This window comes from Strix aluco, chromosome 1 (assembly GCF_031877795.1).
Source record: "Strix aluco isolate bStrAlu1 chromosome 1, bStrAlu1.hap1, whole genome shotgun sequence".
Taxonomy (NCBI): Eukaryota; Metazoa; Chordata; class Aves; order Strigiformes; family Strigidae; genus Strix; species Strix aluco.
Window position 1 is genome coordinate 67,121,767 of NC_133931.1, and position 23,064 is coordinate 67,144,830.

At 35.2% G+C, this 23,064-nt stretch overlaps 1 protein-coding gene across 3 annotated transcripts in view; it reads left to right on the forward strand.

Moving 5' to 3' along the window:
- INVS (inversin) overlaps positions 1-23,064 on the forward strand; it is a 99,687-nt gene that overhangs the window by 49,452 nt on the left and 27,171 nt on the right. Inside the window, exons 1-7 of one of the 3 annotated variants that reach the window (XM_074823762.1) lie at positions 1,724-1,852; positions 4,575-4,755; positions 8,335-8,444; positions 12,896-13,067; positions 17,776-17,931; positions 19,446-19,675; positions 21,274-21,380. In XM_074823762.1, coding sequence (XP_074679863.1) covers positions 1,850-1,852; positions 4,575-4,755; positions 8,335-8,444; positions 12,896-13,067; positions 17,776-17,931; positions 19,446-19,675; positions 21,274-21,380 — 959 coding nt within the window. In that variant the 5' untranslated portion in view covers positions 1,724-1,849. Of the gene's footprint in view, positions 1-1,723; positions 1,853-4,574; positions 4,756-8,334; positions 8,445-12,895; positions 13,068-17,775; positions 17,932-19,445; positions 19,676-21,273; positions 21,381-23,064 lie in introns of those variants that run through there. The other 2 variants (XM_074823741.1, XM_074823751.1) reach the window with 2 other exon arrangements.

Here is a 23,064-nt window from a genome sequence, read left to right on the forward strand (position 1 = left end):
ATTGCTTGGGTTTATTTGGGTCAGCTGTCCCAGCTGTGTCCCCTCCCAGTCTCTTGCCCACCCCCAGCCTACTCACTGGGGTGAGCAGGGGAACAGGGCAGGATGAAGAAGATAAATCCTTGATGCTGTACAAGCACTGATAGCTTGTACAGCAATAGCCAAAACACAGGGGTGTGATCAACAATTTTAATCATAAATAGAAAGCCCAGCACTGTACCTGCTGCTGTGAGGAAAATTAACTCCATCCCAGCCAGATGCACTACAAAAGGTCAAAAACTCCTGTCTCCTTACGGAAGTTGTTCTCAAAGATTTTCTTTAAGTAATACAGAATCATGATCATGTCCAGGGTTTTTTGGTTGGTTTTTTTTACTCTGACAGTTAAAGAAGGGTGTTCTTGATTCCATCTAGGCTTTTTTATGCATCAAGTGAATTGTTTATATTCAAATAGTTATACCTATATATGTTTATTGTTGGAGTAACATAAAAACAAGTTTAAATGAAATAGTAATTTAGCTTACAGAATATACTATAAAAGTTGATGATACAGAAGCATTGTTACTAGGTAATCGATCTGTTGATGAAATCTGTTGCTGGGTATAAATACCGTTTTGTGGTGGTACCTCTGAGTTTAATCCTTTGGTAAGATCTTGTCTTCTTTCCAAACTGAAGTGTTGTTCTTACTTGTCTTGATAGATATCTACCTAGCAGAGCTCACAATCTTCCCTTCCTTAGCTACTGTTTGCCATATTACCCAGTTCCAGATCTATTGCCCAAGCATCACCTTTGATTCTCATTCCTCTCTAGGTCTTCATATCCAGGTTAGAGTGTGAAAAACTATAAAGTTTTCTGCATGATATTTCTAACGTACGTACCCATACAGTTAAAATTTCTGTCATCTTGTGTCTTAACTTACATAATTGCATTTCTAAGTTCATGAGAATATTGTCTTGTAGTGATAGCAGTGCAAAAGGCATACGACTCTGTGTCACTGTTGCCTCTCCATTTTTCAAATCACATCCAACAGAAACCATTTGTCTTTGCCTTCATGATAGAGGGTTGTAAGCTGTAAGCTCTGTGCCATTGCTCAGATAGCAGTCAGATATTGATATCTACTACTGGTCAATCTGTGTTGGCCACCTTTATTGCCTGCTGACTAAGTTATGAAAAACAACATTGCTGTTTTTTCTCTCATGTTATATTTAACACTCTGGAAGAATTCCCTAGAAATTTTTTTTTCTAGTTTTTAATATATTTTTTTCCCCCATTTGTTTCTAGTGTCCTACTTGGAATTCTCGGGTGCTGCTTTACAAAAACTTGACAAAAGTTAAGCTGCTGGTTTTATTGAGACCACAGTCTATGATATTGAAAAATACTGTCTTGTTTTTCTGTGCTCTACCATCTGGATGTGTCCATTTGTTGTCTTCTGTTTATAAATTCATAAAATTAAGGATCATCTTTCTGTTTGATGTTTGTACAGTACTTAGCTCACTGGGATTGTCAAAATAAACAATAATGAAGAGAGCTCAACTGAATGCTGAAGAAGTAGGTTGGGTTTGCAGGGCTGACATTTATGCACAAATTGGTTATATCTAATATTGAAATCCAGCAAAAATGGAACTCATGACATATTTCAAAAGTAAACATGTGAAGTAGAGAGAAACTCTAATCTGGAGATCCTCTCATGGTCAACTTCCTTTTCCACCTTTCCAGATTCAGCAGTGCTTGGTTACATGACAAACGTTGGGAAGATTTAAGGAGAAAAGAACAGAATAAGGTTCCATTAATATGATGGAAGCAACTGCTTAGTACTGTCTGTCTATTTTGTATCTCTTCTCTTTATTTATTCCTCATGGTAAGAGACATGACATTTATTTATACAACACTTGCCATTATTGCCTACAATTCCATTGTTCTAATTGCTGCAGAAAAATGCTTAGCTTCTGTTTCTTCTGTGTATTGTGCTTAAAGTATTAATATACTATGACAGTTTAATTACAGCTAGTTTTACACCAAAACCACTTAAAATCCAAAGAAATTATACTCTTGAATGTAGGCAGAAAGAGGCCTAGAAAAATTTAGTTTAAGTGGCCAAAAATTTCAAAACACATGAGTTCTTTGAGACTAGAATATAAATAGTGCCTTTGTCATTAAAAGATTCTCTACCATTCTGCAAAACTAACACTTGTGATTATGGGGATATGTTCTGGGGAACATCAGTGACTTTTAGCCAGGAATTTTAGGAGTCATTTATTTAAGATGTTGTTGTGCTTCAGGAAGGCTTGAAAATGAGTTTTCCAGATTAGATTAATAAATTATAGGTAAAGTGAAGAAGCATTTGTTTTGTTTGTCCATTTTGTTCAAACAGGTTTTCCTCTGATGAAGTTAGAATTTCAGTAATAACTTCTGTGCATATCATCATTGATTTTTAGTCATTCTTAAAAGTGATTCTCATAAAGATCACTTCTGAATTTTTGCAGTGGACTCTATACTCCCCCTGCTGAGCTCTTTGACTAGTTAGCTTTCTCTTGAGAATTATTAAAGCTAAGGAAGAACATAAAACTTCACTTTTCACTGTAATGGCTCAGATAAATGCTTTTGAATGTTTATTAAAAGAAGTGTTATTCGTGCTTTGATTATTGTGGTTTGTACGTGTAACAATGTTAACTTTGTATTTTCAGATAAGAGCTTTATATTTATCATTTTTTTATGTTTTTAATAGATTATCTGTTATTGAACTAGCGGCTAGATATAGTAATGAAGTACAGTATATTTCAAGTATGTTTTTTTGGTTTTTTCTTTAGCAAAACATGGCTAACAGTACTGATATCTAAAACTGATGCAGTTTTTTTATATGAGACAAGCAACTTCATTAGCATTTACATACAGTATGCAAAGTATGTAAATGTTTAACTTTAGCAAACTTACATTAATCAACTATTAGGAGGTTTGAGTTGACACTGTTAGAAAGTAAGACAGTAAGAAACAAAGAATTGGGACATTGCAGAGTTTGGGCTACTATTGCAGTATTAATTTAGCCAGATTGCATTTAAGAAGTATGGTTAAATATAACTCTAAATGTATTTGGGTTTTTATCTATTAAATAGAACATATAGAATGTACAACCTTGGTCAATTAATATTTGAATAGAAACCATAACTCTGGAATTTCCTGACTTTCTGCTTCTTGATTTATCATTCTCAATGTTTAGATGTTCGTTTTCTATGTAATAGTTACTGCATTTCAAATAATGCAAATATAAGTGATTTCATGGCCTATTTGTGTACCTAGTGAAGTCAATAGGAAAAATTGCAATTAGTTTAGTGAGAAAGGGGTCTGGAACTTGTTTTAACTTAATAAGCTGCACTGATCACAGTCTCTCCCTCCTCTTTTGTAAATATATTACAAGATATAGTGTGGCTCTGTATTTTCAGGAGGATTGTTTTTCTCAGTTATCATGGGTTAAAATCCACTCTAGTGTTGGAAGTTAAAAACCTCAGGACTACATTCCTTTTTCTTTTGCACAAGGTTCCCATGACTTCAGTAAATTGTTCTGAATTGTTGGAGACAGAACAGCAGACTTACTCTCTATAGTTTATTTAAGCTATGATTTTGACATTCTGCTTCTGCTCTAGATGGCTGGTGTCCCTGACTTTCTACTGTTTTATTGCTTACCATTTTCTTTAGAGATACTTCTTTTTTCAGGAAAGTTTAAAGTTTATATGTCATGGGCCTTTATGGTATTTGCCATTTTGAGATCTCTGCAACGCTAAGATGGTGTTCATTTGTACCTGTTCTATTCTTTTGCCTGAGAAAGAAAGTTACAAAGAGAAATCTGTCTAGAAAAAAGTTGATGAGAGAGGAAATGATCATAATACGAAGCTATATAGCTAGGGGCCTTATGTGAAAGTATTTTAGCATGTTTTTAAGAAAATGTGATGAAAAGTCAAGTTGTATCTATTAATGCCTATGTTATGTGATCAAATGACTAATCAGGATACTTTAAAAGATTTTTTTTTTATTCAAAATTAAGCTCATGACAAGTAGGTGTATTCATCAGAAGTACTCTCTAACTCGCTTCTACCCTGTCAGCTAGAGACCTTGACATCTCCTTTAGAAATACTCTGATAGTCCTGTGGTTTAAAAATGCTAGAAAAATATTATAATGAAAGACATAAGATAAACTTGTGCAAAAAGGAAAGTGTCCTAGGAGAAAAATGTGAAGATATATATGTTGTGTTCAAACTTAGAAGATCAAGTAAGAAGATCTAGTTATTTTCACAAGAGCCTGAGTTAGTCTTTTAAAGATCTGTGTAAGGAGCTACTTGCACAACAGACTGGTAAAACTACACGATACGTATCAAAAATCAGGTCTTGTACAATAAGCGAGTAAGTATAAAAAAATTCCATAAGAAATACTTGAAAATAGCCTATACTGTAACAAAAGTATTTGGTTGTAGAGCTATATTACACTGAACAAGGACAGTTTATCTCCTTATTATAAGACTCAAAAAAAATAAATTCTGTAAAGAGTATGTAGTTTTTCCTCTTCAACTTAATTTTTATTTTTTTTAAAGGAAGCTGCACCTACAGAATCTCTGCTTAACTGGCAAGACTATGAAGGACGGACTCCCCTTCATTTTGCTGTTGCTGATGGGAATGTAGCAGTTGTTGATGTCCTGACCTCCTACGAAGGCTGCAACGTGACATCTTATGACAACTTGTTTCGAACTCCCCTTCACTGGGCAGCCTTACTTGGTAAACTGGACAATACTGAAGTAATTTAATAATTAATTGACTGTAGTGTTTAATCTTTGTTTCTGTTTTTTATTTAATTCCAGCCTGGCATTATGCTAACTAATCTTTTGGAACAATAATAGTTTTTGCTAGACCAGGATTAGAAGTTTGTGTATAGACTGGGTTTTTTTAGCTTTAGATTCTCCAAAGCATTGTAAAATGCATTACTTAAGCAGGTGATATGTGCTCATGATTTAAGAACAATTAGAGCATATTGAGATGTTCTTGCATATGTTCTTTGTTCATAGGTTAAAAAAACCCTGGTACTCTAGAGCAGCGGTGTCCGGAGTGGGGTGTGCACACCCCAGCGTGTATGAAAGACAATCCATTGCGGTGTATCAAGAAAATATCAGAACTTCTGTTTATTTTTTATCTGAAAAAATAAGAAAACTTTACTAATATTTAACATACGGATTGATGCTAGCACCCTCACTTGGTCCATATGTGAGACGGTCACATAGGGTTTGCAAGGTGCTTGTGTCAACACAGAGGGGTTAACAGTGGCATCATCGGTCCTTTGTTCACTTTCAGCTTATTGCGATGTATTACAGTTTACGTGTGCCTGGTTAAGTATAAATTTAAGGATTATATTATCTAGTTTTTACTAAAATAGACAAGTGACTTAAAAAGATTCCTGCAAAGAAACCATAGATAATCTGATAATGACAGCACAAGTGAACAAGAAGAAGATGGCAGAGCTGACACTTCTCCTACTCCTAGTACAATCTCTTAATCAGACACATTATGACAATCTAATCAGATCTGACAAGAAGTTTTATTCAGATAAAGTTTTTTTCTGTTCAGATTGCTACCCTGAGATTCAGATGCTCTGTAAATTATAATCTTGCATATGTGAATTCTTGATGGTTTGGTTTTACAGGTTACAAAACCGGATCTTTGCAAACCAGGTGAAAACCTTATTAAATATCTATAACCTAAATACAAGGAAATGCAACTCATAAAATGACAGGCACAAAAATAATATGATTGAGAAAAGTGACCTCCTGTTTTCTCTTCTCCTATGTGCAGGAGGAAAAAATAAACACCATGTGCCAGATCAAAAGAAAGAATCTTCAAACACTCTCTCTCCCCTTTTAACAGGCTTCGTCCCCATGACCCTCTGGGACACTGCAGACAAAGCATGCCAATAAAAGAATCAGATTGCTCACTGGAGCGAATTACTGCAACTCCAGTGACAATATACATGTAGTTTGAATATGTTTATTTAAAAAAAAAAGAGTGTTCTCAGGTTTACGTTCAAGTAGGAATATTGAATTTTTACAGAGAAACTGTGAAACTTTTTAAGTGTCATAGGATCAATCTACCAAAGAAGTAGTTATTATCACTTGGTTCTGTCCAAGAAGCAAAATTTATCATGTTTTGGAATTGATTGTATTGAAGAGAGTAGTTTTTGTCTGTTGGAAAAATGCATTGTCTAATCAGTGTGGGATAAAGGGGGAAGACATGCCAAGACCTCCAGAATCCTTTGTGAATTTGATGAGGTTTCTAGGTGGCATATGCCCATGGGGAACTTCTGACTGGTAAATCATGGTTAATTTTTAGTGTTCTGGTTTTAAGTTAGATACTGGATGCTGTATATAGATTTTGAAAAATCTAAAATGTTACTAAATGGATTAACAGTAGGAGGTTTTAAGTATTGCATGGATACAGCCACAAATAATCTGTTAAAAGTGATGGGTTGTACATGACTGCATCTTAGGGCATTGTTGCTCCTGTTACCTTTTCTTTGGTGTAGATAAAAGCCTCAGCCAAGTTACATCTCTTCTAAATAGAAGAATTACAGAAAGGACAGTTCTTGACCTCAAGAATTGAGTTCTAATGTTTACATTAGTGTCCAAGTGAGATCCATCTTTGCCCGAATTTTACTGTTGCACACAATACTGAATTTTTTTTCAACTCCCTCAAGCCTTCGTTCTCATAGATATTTTAGCTAGATCTCCTGTCCCGATAAGAGTTCAGTTACCCTTTTCTAGTTGTGTCTCCTGAAAGTTCAGGCAACTTTTTTTCCAGGTTCAGTACTCCTATGGTACTCCTATGTTTTTTCTCTTAGGATTCCACTCAGAACCAACTTCTGGTGCACCTCAATTCACTTCTTACAGTCTTGAGATGGGAAGAGCAGAGCAACATTACATCTTTTCTTTTTAGTGGTTTTCTGATAGGAAGGGACAGAATGTTATGTTCTCGGTTCAGGCTTGTTTTAATGGCTGAAAGGAAAGAGGAGCTTTCCTGTACACCCTAAAGCCCCTAGAAGAATATAATCCCTGCATAGCTGTTCATCCTTTCTGACCCAAGTTGACCATTTTCTCTTGTTTCTGGTACTTCTATGCATATAAAGTTTGAAAGTGCCATTTGACAAAAGAAGGCTTGCCTAGCCACCCATCTCTTAGGTTTTTGAAAGCTACAGACCATAACTGTTACACAACTTCATTCTGTAATTGTCAGTGTTTTCATTAAAAAAAAAAGTCTACTGCTAGTAGAAAGGTTTACCTACTTTTTTTCATTTATTCTAAAGAAATTCAAGTCAACCGTGCAAAAGTAACAAGCTGCAAAATTGATTGTTTTCCCCACATGCAAGATACTGGGAGATTTCTCCTGTAAAATCAGAGTATTTTTATGTGATTTATGCCTTATAGTATCTGTTAAAACACCAAAAGTATTCTGTGAGCTGCATATGCCTACAAAAGAAAGCATATGAAAGGATCAGTTGACTTTAGTAGCAGTATCCTATATTATGTCTTTGTTTTCCTCTCTGTGAAGCAGACAGAAAGCTTACCCATCTCCCCCAAATGTTGTGATTTTAATCTAAAAACACTCTAATCTTGTTTGATGGAAGGAGTTGCGTGTGTCAGTTTGTTGCTTATTACAGATACGGCAGCTGGTAGTAGACTAGCCTCCAGATTCTGCTATACCTCTTCAGTTGAAATTTTGATTGAATGAAACCTAAGAATTTATACTTAAGTTCTGTAAAACAGTGTGATGTAGGATGAAATTGTCAATGTTGGTTTAGCCTACCTTTTAATGTAGATAGATGAATGCTCATCATCTTCAGTCTGTGTTCATTTTACTGCTTCTGACTGACCTCTCACTCAAGTGCAGCGTCTCAACTGAGTTATCAGAAGCTTTTTCTGGAAACGTTCAACTCATATCACAGTTGTCTGACCAGCTACTGCTGGTTTCCTTGTTTAGGGAAATGCTCTAGTGATGTCTTTTAAAAGAAATAGGAAATATTTCCACATGTTCCCATTCATAGGTCATTCTGATTTACAGATGCCCATCAAAAATAAGGATACAGCGTGTGAACTGGAAACATTATTGGGAATAAGGTGCACACCAGGCTTAATAGTTCAAATATCAATTCTTATGTTTTTCTCTTATGTTTCAACTAATAATGGCTACAACACAAGCATACTATTATTTATTGAAGTCTGTTCATTTTCTTCTGTGGTTTGTTTTTTTTTGATAGGGAAGTGTTTAACTTTAGGATTGAATACATATCTGGTTTTATAATATTTTTCTCAGGTCATGCACAGATTGTCCATCTCTTATTAGAAAGAAATAAGTTTGGAACTATCCCATCTGATAGTCAAGGTGCAACACCCCTACATTATGCAGCACAGAGCAACTTTGCTGTAAGTAGCACATACCCTAAATGTGAAGTAAATATATTTTGCTGAAATATTTCTAATGTAACAAAGTGTTTGAGTTGTTTTTAAAATCATATAAACACAGTGTTGTCTGCACAAGCTTAATTCAGAATTTTCCTACGTTATGTGATATAAATGTAGTTCATTTCAAACTATTAAAAATAAATTTTAAAAAACTAAATTGCTGTACAAAGAAAGGCCCTTTGATCTGTATGTTTGCATCAGAACACACAATAGTCATTTAGGTACTCCACTAGAAAGCAGAATGGCACCTACTATTTTACAGTGCTTTTACCTTTTATGTCTCATTATAGCAAAATGTAAGCAGTTAGAAGGTATCTAGAGTAAGATCACCCATATGAGTATTTGCACAGCTGCTTCAGTACCAGTCAAACCAGTCTTTGCCTTCAAGAAGGTGATTAACTTAGGAATATTTGCTATTATGAATGAGCTCTTGTCTCATAAAGCAAGGCTAAAGAGTGAATACCTTAGAATCATAGAATGGTTTGGGTTGGAAGGGACCTTTAAAGGTCATCTAGTGCAACCCCCCTGCAATGAGCAGGGACATCCTCAACTAGATCAGGTTGCTCAGAGCCCTGTCCAACCTGACCTTGAGTGTTTCCTGGGGTGGGGCATCTACCACCTCTCCGGGCAACCTGTTCCACCTTTTGTCACAATTCTTCATGAATACCATATATTTTAAAGCTTGTAAAAGTTTTTAGTATTTTAAAAATATTTTTTAAATTCAGACAACAAAGAAAATTGGTTTCTCAAACAGCCTAATTCTTATATTTTGGTAGAATAGGTAACTTTTTTCCAGAGCAAGATCGGATGTGGTAGAGCTCAGTATAAAACTCAGCAGTTTAATGATTGTTGGTCATAGATGTTATTATAGAAGTAGTTCTCAAGCACTGGAACTTAAGAAGTCTTTTTTCATGCCGCTCTCTCATAGTTGAATTATACCATGCACAGTAAACTGAGAGCTCCTATCTCTGTTTTCTTCAGTTGTATTATTCATAACCTCTCTTTACAAAAGGGGTTATTTAGTGTCTAATTAATGTAGTTATGTAGCGCATATCACAGCATTTTCTTAACAGGAATACTAATTTGGGTCTTTCTTGCCAACATGTTAATTTTCATAAAACAAGTAAAATTTTAATGCTCTTAAGAACCATTGGGGTTAAATCTGGAAGTACTATTGAAAAAGGGAACCGACCAATGTATATTAATGTCACAGCTGTCACCTTCTGTTTCCTTCTGAGAGTGAGTTTTGGGGTTTTGGTGGAGTTTTTTAGAGGTGGTCTTAGTATGACCATACAGATATCTTTTAAATTCAGGGTTTCATTGGAGCGTATCTCTGTGTATGATTTACACCTTTTTAGAGAATTGTTTATTGATGCTGATTATTGTCCTTTATGTGGTATGTACAATTTGGGTCTGATTCACACGCCTAAAATATTTATGTTGTAAAAGCCTTTCTAGTTTGAGTCAGACTCATGGGAAAGATAGAATGTTTTTATTTACAATCCGGTGATTATCTCCACATGCTTTTATCTTTTTTTTTTTTTCTTTTCTATATTGATATATTCCTAAAAAATGATTTTTCATACTGGCTTTCTTTCTCTAGGCTTGATTCAGTTGTATGAAACATCTTCATTATTTTGCTGCCTTTTGATCCCACCAGCCAGTCAAACTATGATATTGTTTAGGTTTTCATGGGGAAATTCTTCTGTAATCTTATGTACTCACAATGAATGTACTGTTTCCCATCTTACATGAAGAATCAAACAGGACGGTCTCATTTAGATCTGAAAGCCTCTTTTAGCTGATGTTGTATCCAAGAGCCCCTGTTCATGCATGCCTAAATTATGTCTGGAGCTTCTCTCTTTTTTATGATTCCAGTTGTTTCTGAGCACCACTGTTTGCTTTTTTTCTCTATTACATACAAATCCTTGAGTAATTCCCACCACTGCATTCCATATACATAGTGAAACAACTGAGTGGAGACACATCCCTGTTTGTTTTGGCAGTAGCATCTGTATAACAGAGCGCCACGTTCTGTTCAGTCCGCCCAAGTCTGGATAGGCATGGTGTTTCTCAGTTAAAATGCGATGTATCTTAGACCTTAACATGAAGAAAAAAGTTTGTTCTTTTGTGTTTATTATGAATATTTGCATTGCATTCAGTTTTACTTAACTCAGTATCTTGTTCTTTGCTCTGTTTTTCTGCATGTTACTCTAATATGACGCTTTTGTCTCTAAGATGAGCTTATCCCCAAGTTAATACTTGGGGAAAGGAAAAGTTCTAGAAGAAGTTACCTACTATAACCACCCAAATAGATTGCCTGAAATTTAGATGGCTAATGTATCCCACAGAAGGTCCAAATAAACATCCTTTTTAAATTTTTGAACTTTATGTGTGAAGGCAGATGCTCTATTATTGTTGATTTTAGTATGCAGAATGCAGGATTAAATATATATCAATTTTTCCTGAAATTTTCCAGAGATGTCCAAGACAATGTACTTCCATTTCACATACTTGTATAGAATGATCTAGTAAATGAAATGTAGAGACCCCTGTCTTATTTTTGAATGTTCAAAAATAATATTTAGTATTTTTTAGAATTTCTTGATAGCACAGAATGAAATGATCCAATTTACTTCTCTCCTTTACTGTTGTTTTTCAGCTTTGTTGTTTTTTATTTTGTTTTCTCCACTTTTTTTTAATAGAGATAAAATAGATGTGATTTTTCCATGACAAAATATATACAGAATTACACTGATTGATACTTCTGTTTTCTGGTTTCTTAACCATCCTGTTCTAATTTAATTTCATTTTGTTTTCGAGTTGTGATAACTTCATTTTGGAAAATAACTCATATAGCACTAATGGATTTTATTCCGCTTTTTCCCATTAAAAACTAGAAAGAAAAGAGTGGTTGAAAGAAACGTTGCTTTGCTAAAACTTAATGGAAAAATAAAATTACTTATTTATGTTTGTAGGATGCGTGCCGTAGTATTGAAAAGGTCCAGCCTTCATACTGCTTTTCACTTTGCAGGATTTCAAGCAGTGCAGAGTACTGGTAGGGTGCTGAGTTGCTGGCCTAATGAGTAGCTGTTTGTGTCTGAGATGTAGTGGTGGTCAGTGTGAGTACACAAAGCTATAAGCACATGCTGGTTTGTGAGGAAGTCTTAATGCTTCCATTCCTCATTATTTCTGGCTGGACCTTTTTATTATAAAATGATAGTTCAGATATGGACCCAAATTCACGAAGCTGTTAGGATCTTAGGTCACATTAACATAAGAAAAATGAGAAATTTCCTATTTCTTTAGAGGATGAATAAGTAGTAGTTAAAAAGAGTCCAAACTAATCAATAGGATTGTAGGCATTTAAACACCTTTGTGATTATAAGCTTTTGATTCCTTATACCCAAGGAATTCTCATCCTACCCAGAGCAGTGATAGAGCTATTTTGGGGTCACATGGGGAAACGATAAAAAAGAGTTAATACTAAAATATAAAAATAAAATAAGATAATGAAACCCGCTTTTTCAGTTTTTACTGGCTAGCCTATCAGTGGCTCTTAAGACATGTTCACCAGCTGTTAAATACACAGCCTTTGTAAGGCATTAGATAGAAAAAGGAAATCTTCCCCTAATTCTTCTTCTAGCAGTCATGATTTCCTCTCCCTTCCTTTCCTGTTGTGGTTTATTAAGAATTTAGCAGCAAGTTAAACAAATGGACTCATTTACTGAGAGCTTAACACAAACACAGCATTTGAAGAAATAATTCTTTTTGGTTTTGTTTAAATAGAGATTTTAGTGTGACAGTTACAGTGGAAAGCCTGGACTCAGGTATAAAGGTTTTCTTAATCTTTTTTGATTTATAATACTTCAGTAATTAGTAAGCTGTTGATACTCTTAAATATTAGGAAATATGTCTGTGTTGCCCCAAAAGTACTTTTTTTTTTAATAGCCAAATTATTAGAATTTGACAAACTAAAATATTTGCATGTGCAGTCATATTTAGAATTGGAGCAAAAAAATATTCTGAATATATAAAAGAATATTCTGAAGGAACATTATTTTAGCATCATAGTATTACAGTAGTGCTTTGATAAGCTGATAATATTTTTCCCATTGCTTTCTTCACAGTGACTGCAGTGTCTTTTACTTCCTCATGATGAACACATGATGTTTGACACTAAAAAGAAAAAAGTATGAAATAAATAAGTGTTAAAATCGTAGTTAAGGATGCACTGTGAACATTGATGATGAAAAAGGCATAGCAGAAAATACAGAGCTCCTGTTAAGCTTACTCTATATAAACCTAAAAAGGAAGCTTTGATTTGCTTCATAAACAGCTAAATGGAACACAATAGTTTCTTGTTGTTACAGATTCCTTTTAATATTAATTTCAATAGTATGTCTTTTCAGGAAACAGTTGAAGTATTTTTGAAACACCCTTCTGTAAAAGATGACTCAGATCTTGAGGGAAGAACATCCTTCATGTGGGCAGCTGGCAAAGGCAGTGATGATGTCATTAGGACTATGCTGACTTTAAAATTGGATATTGATATCAACATGACAGACAAGTATGCTGGCACAGGTAAGATGCTTTACGGTAAAGAGGCACTAGATGTTTCCAGTTAGTGAGATTTCCACCAAATAAAAAACATTGTTAGAAGCTATATTAATCTTTTCCTGGACATGTACCTTAATCCTGATAATATTTCTGCATTAGTTTAATTATGTGTGTGAGTCACTTCTTTGCCTTATTGTGGGAAAGAAAGAAATTTTTCTGCGCAGATTGGACCAGTTCATTTGAAACATAGAAGAAGTAGTGTACTCCTTTGCTACTCTTTAGTTAGATCTGTAATCCTGGGAAAGGAAGAGCTGTTCTGTATTTTGAAGAATCAAATGAAATGTAATTGCATAGAAAGCCATCCATGATAATGCCTATTAAAAATATATATTTGTCAGTAAATAAATACTTTGAAACAATAGAGAGCAAACTAACCAGTGGAGTGGCTAAATTATCATCATGAAAATCTGAAGTACCATAGTTACTTGTAAAGATAGTGTAATAAAGATTAGAGCTATTGCACTTCTGTTGTCCAAACAAGAGGTTAAACTTGATATCCCCCAAGTTTATCATCCTATTATCTGCCCAAAGCAAAGGGTAGGTATGCAACACAGTGTTTCAGAATTCAAGCATGCAAGTCATGAAATTCAAAATTTCCTATAGCAACTGTGAATTTATCTTCTTTAATGAAAAATTATAAGAATTTGTGGTAGAAATACTGTATCTCTGTAGTACTTTCAACAAAAATAGAATAACCTGTCAGAGAGACAAGTGTTGAAGTGGATATGTATTCAACAGTGTTGGAAGCACAGGTAAAAGTAGCAGAGCTGTATAGTGTGCTGATGAGGTCTGAATGAAAATAAGAGGAGGATGTGGATGTACTGGGAATATATTGGAGGGGTTAGGTAGCAGCGGCCTGCAGGGCTAAGCGGTGTGGGAGGAGGTCATGAACTACCCTGTGCCAGTCACAGCCAGGTCACAAATTTAGAAGTTAAGTGCAAAAATGTATAGCTATGTGTAATAAGTAGTAAAATGATAGCCAGCTGATAGTCAGAGCACACACTTGTGAATAATACAGTAGAGGGCATTTTTTCTGAAAACAAAACTATGTTATTTTAAACAAACAAGAATGTATATTGCAATGTTTGTTTATATAAATTTTAATATATTTGTTTTTAAGTATAGTCAAGCTTTATCTTTTGGCTGCACACACACACATAAACTAGCCTGCGCTGTATGCTTAGATTTAGGGAACTTGCAGTGTAGATCTATCCCAACCAAGAAACAAAGATAGGCGTTTAACAGCTTTTCTTTTTTCAGATCATACTTCGAATAACATAGAAATGGTAAATAAATGCAATGTCAGGGTTGCGCGGTTCATGATTTGAAAGATAGCATGTATGAATATTTCATATAAAAAAATTGAAACTTTTTATTTCATTTGGTGGTATGGTGGGTCTTTACACAAAAAGCCAAATACAGTTACCATAAAATTCTATTTAAATATCTAAATTCTTGCTTTCCTTACAAATTAATGCGCAAAAAAATCAGTTTTTCCAAGTTATGATAGTTTGTAATTTTTGAGTTTAAGAAACAGCGCAGCAAATAAAATCTCGGTCTTCATGTTTGATGACTTTACAAACTACATATTCTACAAAATTATTCTCATTTCATCTTTTATCATTCTCACCTGTATTTGCTCCTTCCTGACAATTCCCTTTTAAATATCTCACAGTATTTGTTTCAGACCTTAAGGTGCGGTAAAGTTTTAGTCACTGTGCAAACCTCCTTACAAAGGGTTTTCTTCTTTGCAGACAGTAACCACATACTGTGTTTCTGAAATTACTCAGGTGTGGATTTCATGCTTGAATAATTCAGGTGGTTGGGTTTATTATCCTTCAGTCTTAAACCTTTCATAGCAGTGATGTGTAATCAACTTTTAGTCTTGATTTTGTTGTAGGGCTTTTAATCCAAGGAAATGAATGGATTTTCCATTTACTTGAAGCTGCTGTTGTGTAGAACACACTAATAGTCTTAAAGTGGGGAACTATGCTGTTTGTTGCTTGCTGTCGAGCAATCTGAACTTGACCATTGTGCAAGCATGTGCAGTAACCTGGGCTTTATTATAGTGAGCTGTAAACTTAAAAGGAGTCCACCAGTAAATCACTCTCTGATTTCAGACCTGGGGTTTTTTTCTGGAGGTTCTTAATCATTCCCAGGTTTTGGTGAGGGAAAAGTAGCGTTGTATTCTGACAGGAAACTATGCACTAATAGAAAATAGTGTACATGCCACCGTGCCTGGGATACAGTTGCTGAGGAGAGTTCAAGGTTGTGTTTTTCTGACTTTTGTGTGCCGACTCAGTTAAGCTCAGTTATAATGTTGCATTAACGCAGCCTTTTGCATTTACTTATAAAGAGCAAGCTCTCCATTCAAGCTTTGCTAGAACATCGAGACTCTCCGTATTGTGTAGGAGAATGACACCAAGGGAAAGGAATTTCCCTCTTCTCAGAGATCAGCGCTGCAGGAGCATTACAGGGGCAGCTTTATAGCTCTGCCGTCACTGCGTACAATGGAGAGGGCTCTGTCTGTTGGCTGAACAAAGGGCCTATTGTGACCAGCTGGCCGAAGAATCTCTTCAGTCACCGTGACTCCATCACAGAAAATTTGGCTTACAAGAAAATATTGAGCACAAAGTGCGAAACAAGATGCCTGCGTCAGAATGAGTGATAGGGGGGAAGAACCGGCCAAGCTGACACAGCAGCTCTTTTTCTATTGTATTGTTATACACACCCCATGTGTCATCTGATGGAGTGGTTTACTGCCGTTGGTTTCATAAGAAATGCAGTACAAAAACCAGAACCTAGAGTTTACTGTGAGGTCAGACCATGAAAACCAGGCCCGTCCAAATGTACGAAGCGGCAGGGATCTCATTCTTGTCAAATTTCTACTGATAGCCACCCACTCACACAGCGGCTGCAGATTGTGCTGCTAACAGAAATTTTTCATGAGTGCGATGAGTGCCCCTGTGCTTTTTAGCTGCAACAGTTAAACATCAGTGTCATCTTAAAGGCATGATTTCAATTACTGAGGCAGCACTTCTCATACTGTCTCTGGCTGTGACTGCAGTTCTTGTAGGAAGTGCCTCATTTGTCTGTATCACAATTCCAGTTAATATCCCTAATTTTGAGAATGTGTGTTTTAAGGCAACACACTTCAGCTGGATTTGATTCACGGACAGTATGAACAACCTGTGCATTTTAGTAGTGCCTGTGTAGCAGGTTACACTGGGTTACTGTTTCATAAGCTGTGTGAACCTGGTACCACTGGTAAAGAGTAGCAGGCAAATACAAAAAGCCTGACTGTTTTGATATTCTGGCTATGGTTCAAGAAGCAATTCCTTCTAACATTGGCCTTCATGGTGTGCCTTTCTGTATAATGCCTCTGCTGGATCCTGACCCTGCCTGTTTTAACATTAAACAAGTAGAGACATGTAGGGAGTGTTTACAACCCCGCATTTCGCTTGCTTGAGCAGGCTGAATTCTCACCAAGGATGAATATTGTGAAATTTCAGGGGGGAATATGAATTCACTTTACTGAATGCACATTTATGACTTGCACTGTTTTGTATTTTCATTCTAAATTATTTTGATTTTGTCATCTGTGAAATATTCTACATGTAAGACAGTATGAGAACATGGATTATCTGATTTGATTGCTGACTCTAGGAAATAATCCAAAGCATTCTGAAATCAAATTGTAAGTGAAATCAGCAATATATGTGTCCTTCATTGGTTTAATCTCGTTGCTGTGTGTAGTTTTCCTTTCCTTCAAAAAGAACAGTGAACTGGTCAGGCTGGCATTTCAACATTTTTCTCAACTCCAGCTGACGATGCCCACAAGATGCTGTGTTAGGCGAGAGCAACTTCAGTTATAGGACACCACATCTTTACCTCTGAGATCTAGAGAATCTAAAGTATCTCTGTGTTATTTGTTGGTTTGGACTTGGTGAAGTCTTCATACATTCAAATATGAGAGGGCAAAGAAAACTATGGAAGAGTAGGAGTCTGCAGAATCAACTTACATAGTTTTCATACAATAGAACTTCATAAATTGTAGAGGTGAGACAAAGTGCAGTATCTGGTCTTCCCATCATCTTTTTCTTTTTCTTGAAGAAAATGGGGAGCTGCAGATACTGTGTGAGCTGTGATGGCCTTGCTACATAATTCTGTGTAAAATTTTCTTCGAATAATTCTGAAAAAAAGAGGGGGAGGCAGGAACAGCTGAGTATTTATCTGGAGTTATTTTTAATTGAGATAGCTCTGCTTATTTGAAAGAAATAGAAAAGGTATTTTCAGGAAAACAATGAAGATATAATGAAAGCTTTCTTTCACTGGCAGTGGGCAGTTTCGTCTCCATTAGGGCGATGGAGATGCCACAAAACAAAGGCAGAAGTAGATCATGTTATGTTCTCTTCATCAGAAGCTGCTAACAGTCCACAGATCTGCAGTATAAGCCAATCTCGGTGGTGTTAAGGTTAAAATTCCTATTTGTACAAGTTAAAAACATGTTTAGGGGCAAACAGTTTTTCTCTTTATTGCTTGTATGGCAAGAAAATGTGGTTAGTGATCACCTGTTAATGATTCTTCAGTTTCTTGTGGTTGAAAAGCACCTTTTCCACCAAAATGGTTGGAATTAAGTTGATTTTCTTTTCCTACTACTTTATTCTTTTAGCGTTACATGCTGCTGCCCTTTCTGGCCATGTCAGCACAGTGAAATTGCTGTTGGAACATAATGCACAGGTAGATGCTTTGGATGTCATGAAACATACCCCTCTTTTCCGAGCCTGTGAGATGGGACACAAAGAAGTGATACAAACACTCATTAAAGGTCAGCTGTTACGAATTTACAAACCTGTTCAGAGTTCTGGTGCTGCTTTCTTCGGGACTGGGAAATAAACAGCATAGCTGAGCAAGAGGTGGGGTAGAAAATTACTTCCCTAAAGCAAGTTTTGTCTGTAAGTACCCTTTGTGGAACAGCGCTAGTAAATGTAAAAGATTATCAGAGTCTTGGGCAAAATGGCTAGAAGTGTTAAATGTAAAACTTTGAAAATTGGGATAGTTCTGTTCACAGGTCTTTTCTGCTTGAGCTTTTTCAAGTACATTCTAGTCTCAAACCACCCCTTCCCCCAGCAAGTCATTGTTTTTCTTTCTTTTTTTTTTTTTCTCCAGTAAATAAGACCAGATAAAGCTTTCTTCTCTTTTGTGAGAGAGCATTTTTATGCTTCTTTGAAGACTTTTTGAATCTTTAAAGAATCTTTAAATCTTTATTTTTTTAAAGAAGGTAGCTATCAAAAATCCTAAATCATTAATATTTTTCCTTCTGGTTGGTTTTTATAATCAGTATTTTATTTGTAGACAGAAATAAGATTTAACAATATACACAGTTACAGATAATTGTAAAAACTCTGAAGTGTAAGAAGTATTGTGAAAGAACAGTGGTATCTTAGATACAAAAATCTGTCATTTTAGCTTCACAGAAATGTTCCAAGTAGCTGGAAGCAGTCTCCCTCCTACTTGAGATATTATCCCATTTATGGACAGTTGAAGTAACCACACTAACAAGTTGCAAGTTTTCTGTCAACCAACCTTTCTTTCTGAAAAGTGTGCTTCTCTCTGTGATCTGCTGGGCATATTTTAACCTCCTGTTAAGCTCTTCCTCCCACTCCCTATGCCATTTAGCTTTTGTAGATGCAAGAAGCTTGGTTATCGGAATCTGAGTTTTGTTTAATTAAATATTTCATGATATAGACAGTCCTTGTTGCTGGTTGGTTCCAGTTTTTATATTTAAAGAGGTTTTTTTTGTACAGAGTTTTTACATCTTACAAGAACACATAGAGAAATTAATTATCTGCATAAAAGAGTCTTAGTATGCTTGAATTTAAAAAAATCAAGCTTTTTTCAAAAGTCATTCTTACACTGTGAATATTTTATCTTGTCTGCTTTAGACATTTAAAAAGCGGTTTTATGTGAAATCTAATTTTCAGTACTGATTTTGTTGTTAAGAAATTAAACTTTCACTGAAAATTAATAGGCCTCAAACAAATAAAGGCTAGGTTTTTCAAGGGCATTTGACAAATCTGGAGATTCTAAAGCATCTGAGAGGATACTCAGAAGCTTGTAAAAAAGTTAGATGCCTGACCCTCACTGAAACTATATAATTCCCAATTAATTTTCATTTAGGTTTTCGGATTTGAGTAACAGAGTTGAAGTTACTTTCAGAAATATTTCTCTGAATTTTCAGTTTACCAAGTAACTTCTAGTGGAACATAAATTTATTTTTTTCTTATCTTTGCATTCAAAAGTATTTTCTTTTTATGTTCAAAAATGTATTTGTTGTTACAGGAGGAGCAAGAGTAGATTTGGTTGACCAAGATGGCCATTCACCCCTTCACTGGGCAGCGCTGGGAGGAAATGCTGACGTGTGCCAAATCTTGATTGAAAATAAAATCAACCCTAATGTACAGGATTATGCAGGTAGAACACCTCTGCAGTGTGCTGCTTATGGAGGTTACATTAACTGCATGGTAGTGTTACTGGAAAACAACGCAGATCCAAATATTCAGGATAAAGAGGTATGTTGTTCTTCACTGGGCTATTTAATTAACTTTAGAATAACTATAAATCAAAACATTTTCCTTTTTTTCAAGGTCATTCTCTTCCTTGGACATAGAAGCATCTTTGCTCTGTTTATCACGAAAGGAAATGCATCCTGACATAATTTTCCCTATGTCTTCACTTCTAAAATCTTCAATGAAAAGTAGTATTTTAATATGCAGCATGAATTGAAGATTCATATTTTTCCATATCACATTTGACTTTTCCTTATCAAAGTTGATGTTAAGAGGAGTCATATTAATCATCTGTTTTCTTAACTTCCATCATTCCTTATTAACAGCTGACATGGGAATGTGATTTAATAGTCTGTAATGTGTTTCTTCAGCAGAGATAGAGCAAGTGAGATTGCACAAGAACTGCTTCAATTATCCACATAAATATCCACATATGTATCACTCTTCCAGGTGAAAAAAAACCCCACTGATTAGTTTATATGTTCTTTTGTGACATTATCCAAGCAGTAAGTGAAATCAGGAGCCAGAATAATTGTGCAACATACAACAGATTTCTTTGTTATATGACATAATTTCTCAGAAGTCAGTAGAACTTCATCAGTCAAAAGAATTTCACCTAATTTGTTAAACTTTTCTGTAGCTATTCATTGTGGGGCATGGATAATTCCAGGTAATGGAATAATTCCAGATTTATTATTATGAGTTCTACAGAGCATGCTGGGGAGATTTTCCAACCTGCTACCAGCTCTGTATGGCATCAGCCTGAGTACAGCTGAACACATCAGCTCCACCTATTTCACACAGAGACTCTGCAGCATACTCTCTTCAGCCCTTGAGGTTCAGAGTGCGGCTTACTAGCACTGAACTCAGAATATCTTCATGCTTTTCTGTGGTATCCAGCCTTTTAGGTATTTCCTACATTTGGCATTCAGAAAAGCAAGCTGCAGACAGGAGGCGTGGCCTGGATATGAAGTGAAATATCTGTTTTGTTCATATTAACAGAGCTTGAGGTATTCATGTTGTAGTTCTGTGATCACAGTCCCAAGAGTGGTCATATACAAGCTGGCTGTATAGAGTGCAGCTTGAGAGTTGGACTTCTGCTTCATGTGAGAGATACTAGACTGCTGAAATCAAGCACGTTTTGAAAGCACAGCTTGGAGTCTTTCTTTGTTTGCCTGGGCTGATAAGATTTCCTCAAACTTCATCTGATTTTGAATTCTGTAGTAATTCTTTCAGTCTTGTCACAGTGTTTTGGAGCAGCCTAGAAAACAGTCGGAATTGCAAATGTTGATGAGAGCTGCTTCAGACCTGGGCAGCACAGCTGCAAAGAAAGCAACTCTAGAGCTAGTCTCCTAATGCTGTTTTTAAGCTGCTTTAGGTGAAAAAGCACTAGTGTTGTAATCTTGTTTAAAAAAAAAAAAAAAGTTACCTCATTTTTAAGTGCTGTATTCTTTTATTTTAACAAGGAAGTTCATTTAGAAGAATTAGTTTGTCCATCATGTCCAGAAAAGCATTGAATTACAGTATGATTTACGACTTTTATTGTGGCATGATAGAGTTTGGGGATAGTATTTAATTTTGTTCTGTTCCATTGTTTCCAGGGAAGAACTGCTTTGCACTGGCTCTGTAACAATGGCTACCTTGATGCTATAAAGTTGCTGCTTGGTTTTGATGCTTTCCCTAATCATATGGAGAACAGTGAGGAGAGGTATTGCTTGTCTGAATACACTGTTTTGAAATTTAGCAAAAGTGCTGCCTACTGATTTAAATGTTAAGTGTTCAGATAGTGGCAGAGAATTGTGATCTTGTATCTAAAAGGAATGCTGTAATCTTGGGCTTCAGTGTAAGCAGCTTTTCTGTGAAAAATCTCTTCTTTAAGTAAGACATTGCAACTTCAACTGTTTACACTTTTGAACCTTGAACTTACAGATATTTCTGCAAGTATTTACTCATTCTAGTCATGTTTGAAATATTAAAGATCTTTTTCATTTATATGAAGTAGACAGTGGACAAAGGATGAAAAGGCATTTCTGCTGCTGTTGGAGTAGACTGGAATTTTTCTTTTCTATTTGGTAGAAATACAGTGAGAAGAAAGAAGACTGGGAGAAATGTAATGTTATGTTTTAAAATAGTGATTACAAATTACCTGGTGGTTAATTGTATTCTAAAGGCCTATTTTTAAAAAAATCCTCCTATAATCATAGAGAGTCAGTACATTTGCATCTCTTTGTCTTTCACTGACATATAAATAATAGTTTTTTTTAAAGTGATTTGGGTTGTGGAGTTCGAATTAGTCACCTGACCGTGAAGATAATTACTATTAGCAGAATCTATAATGCCTTTTTTAGAGTAGATGACCTCCTCATAATTATAAATAAAATTATGATCAGTATGCCATATAAATTTGAATATTTCAACATTTAAAATAACTTAAGGACTTTGAAACCCCATATTTTAGTGTTAAATTTGAGACTTATCCCAGTTTTTAATTGCTTTCCTCCTCCATCATTCCTCTTTTGTTCTCTACTCTAAACCACTCAGATCTCTCTTCCTTTTCTATTCTTATTTTTTATAGAAAAACACAAATGAAAGTATAAGTACTTCCTAATTAAGTGGTGCCAATGCTCTCTTTAGTAATTTTTGATAGAAAATTAAATAAACAGTTGTAATTAAGTTACTCTTAATAAGTAAGATTAAAAGCCACTATTTTGCCAGAAAGGAGACTGCTATTTTCCTTACTTTGTAGAAATGTACTAATGATGCTCAAATGTCAGGAAAAGACCTTAACTGTGGTTTTGCTGTAGTCATTCAATTAGTTTTGGGGTTTTTTTTTCTGCTTCTGGCATTAATATATGTTCTTACATATAAACCTAGATTACTCAAAATATAACTAGCAGTATCCCAAATGTTGGCCCTTAAGAACTAATCCATGTGCAGAACATAATAGTTCCCTGGTATTTCTAGATTAATCAATCTTTAAATATAATCCTCCTAAAAAATATATATAGTATACAAAAATTGCTCAATTTCCTCTTAATAAACACCTACAAAATTTTGGTTTATTGTTAAGAGATAGGAAGTTTGGAAAGTGGAAAAATCAACTTGAGTATTTTAGGAGAGAGTAAAAATAACCTCATGGATATGGTTCATCCGTCGTAATTGGATGGAATTGTTGTTTAATCAGTAACAATTTCACTAAATAGTAATTTTTTTCCAATATACCTACAGAAAGAAGGTTCCCCTCTTCACTTCCTTAGTGAGCAATATGAGATACCAGTTCAAAATTCAAGCATAGTGGTTAAAACTAAATAAATTTGTGAAAAGACAGAACTGAGGTTGCATCTAGGATTTTAAGCTGCCCAGTTGCTTGCAGAGATGTGGTCAAGTGTAGT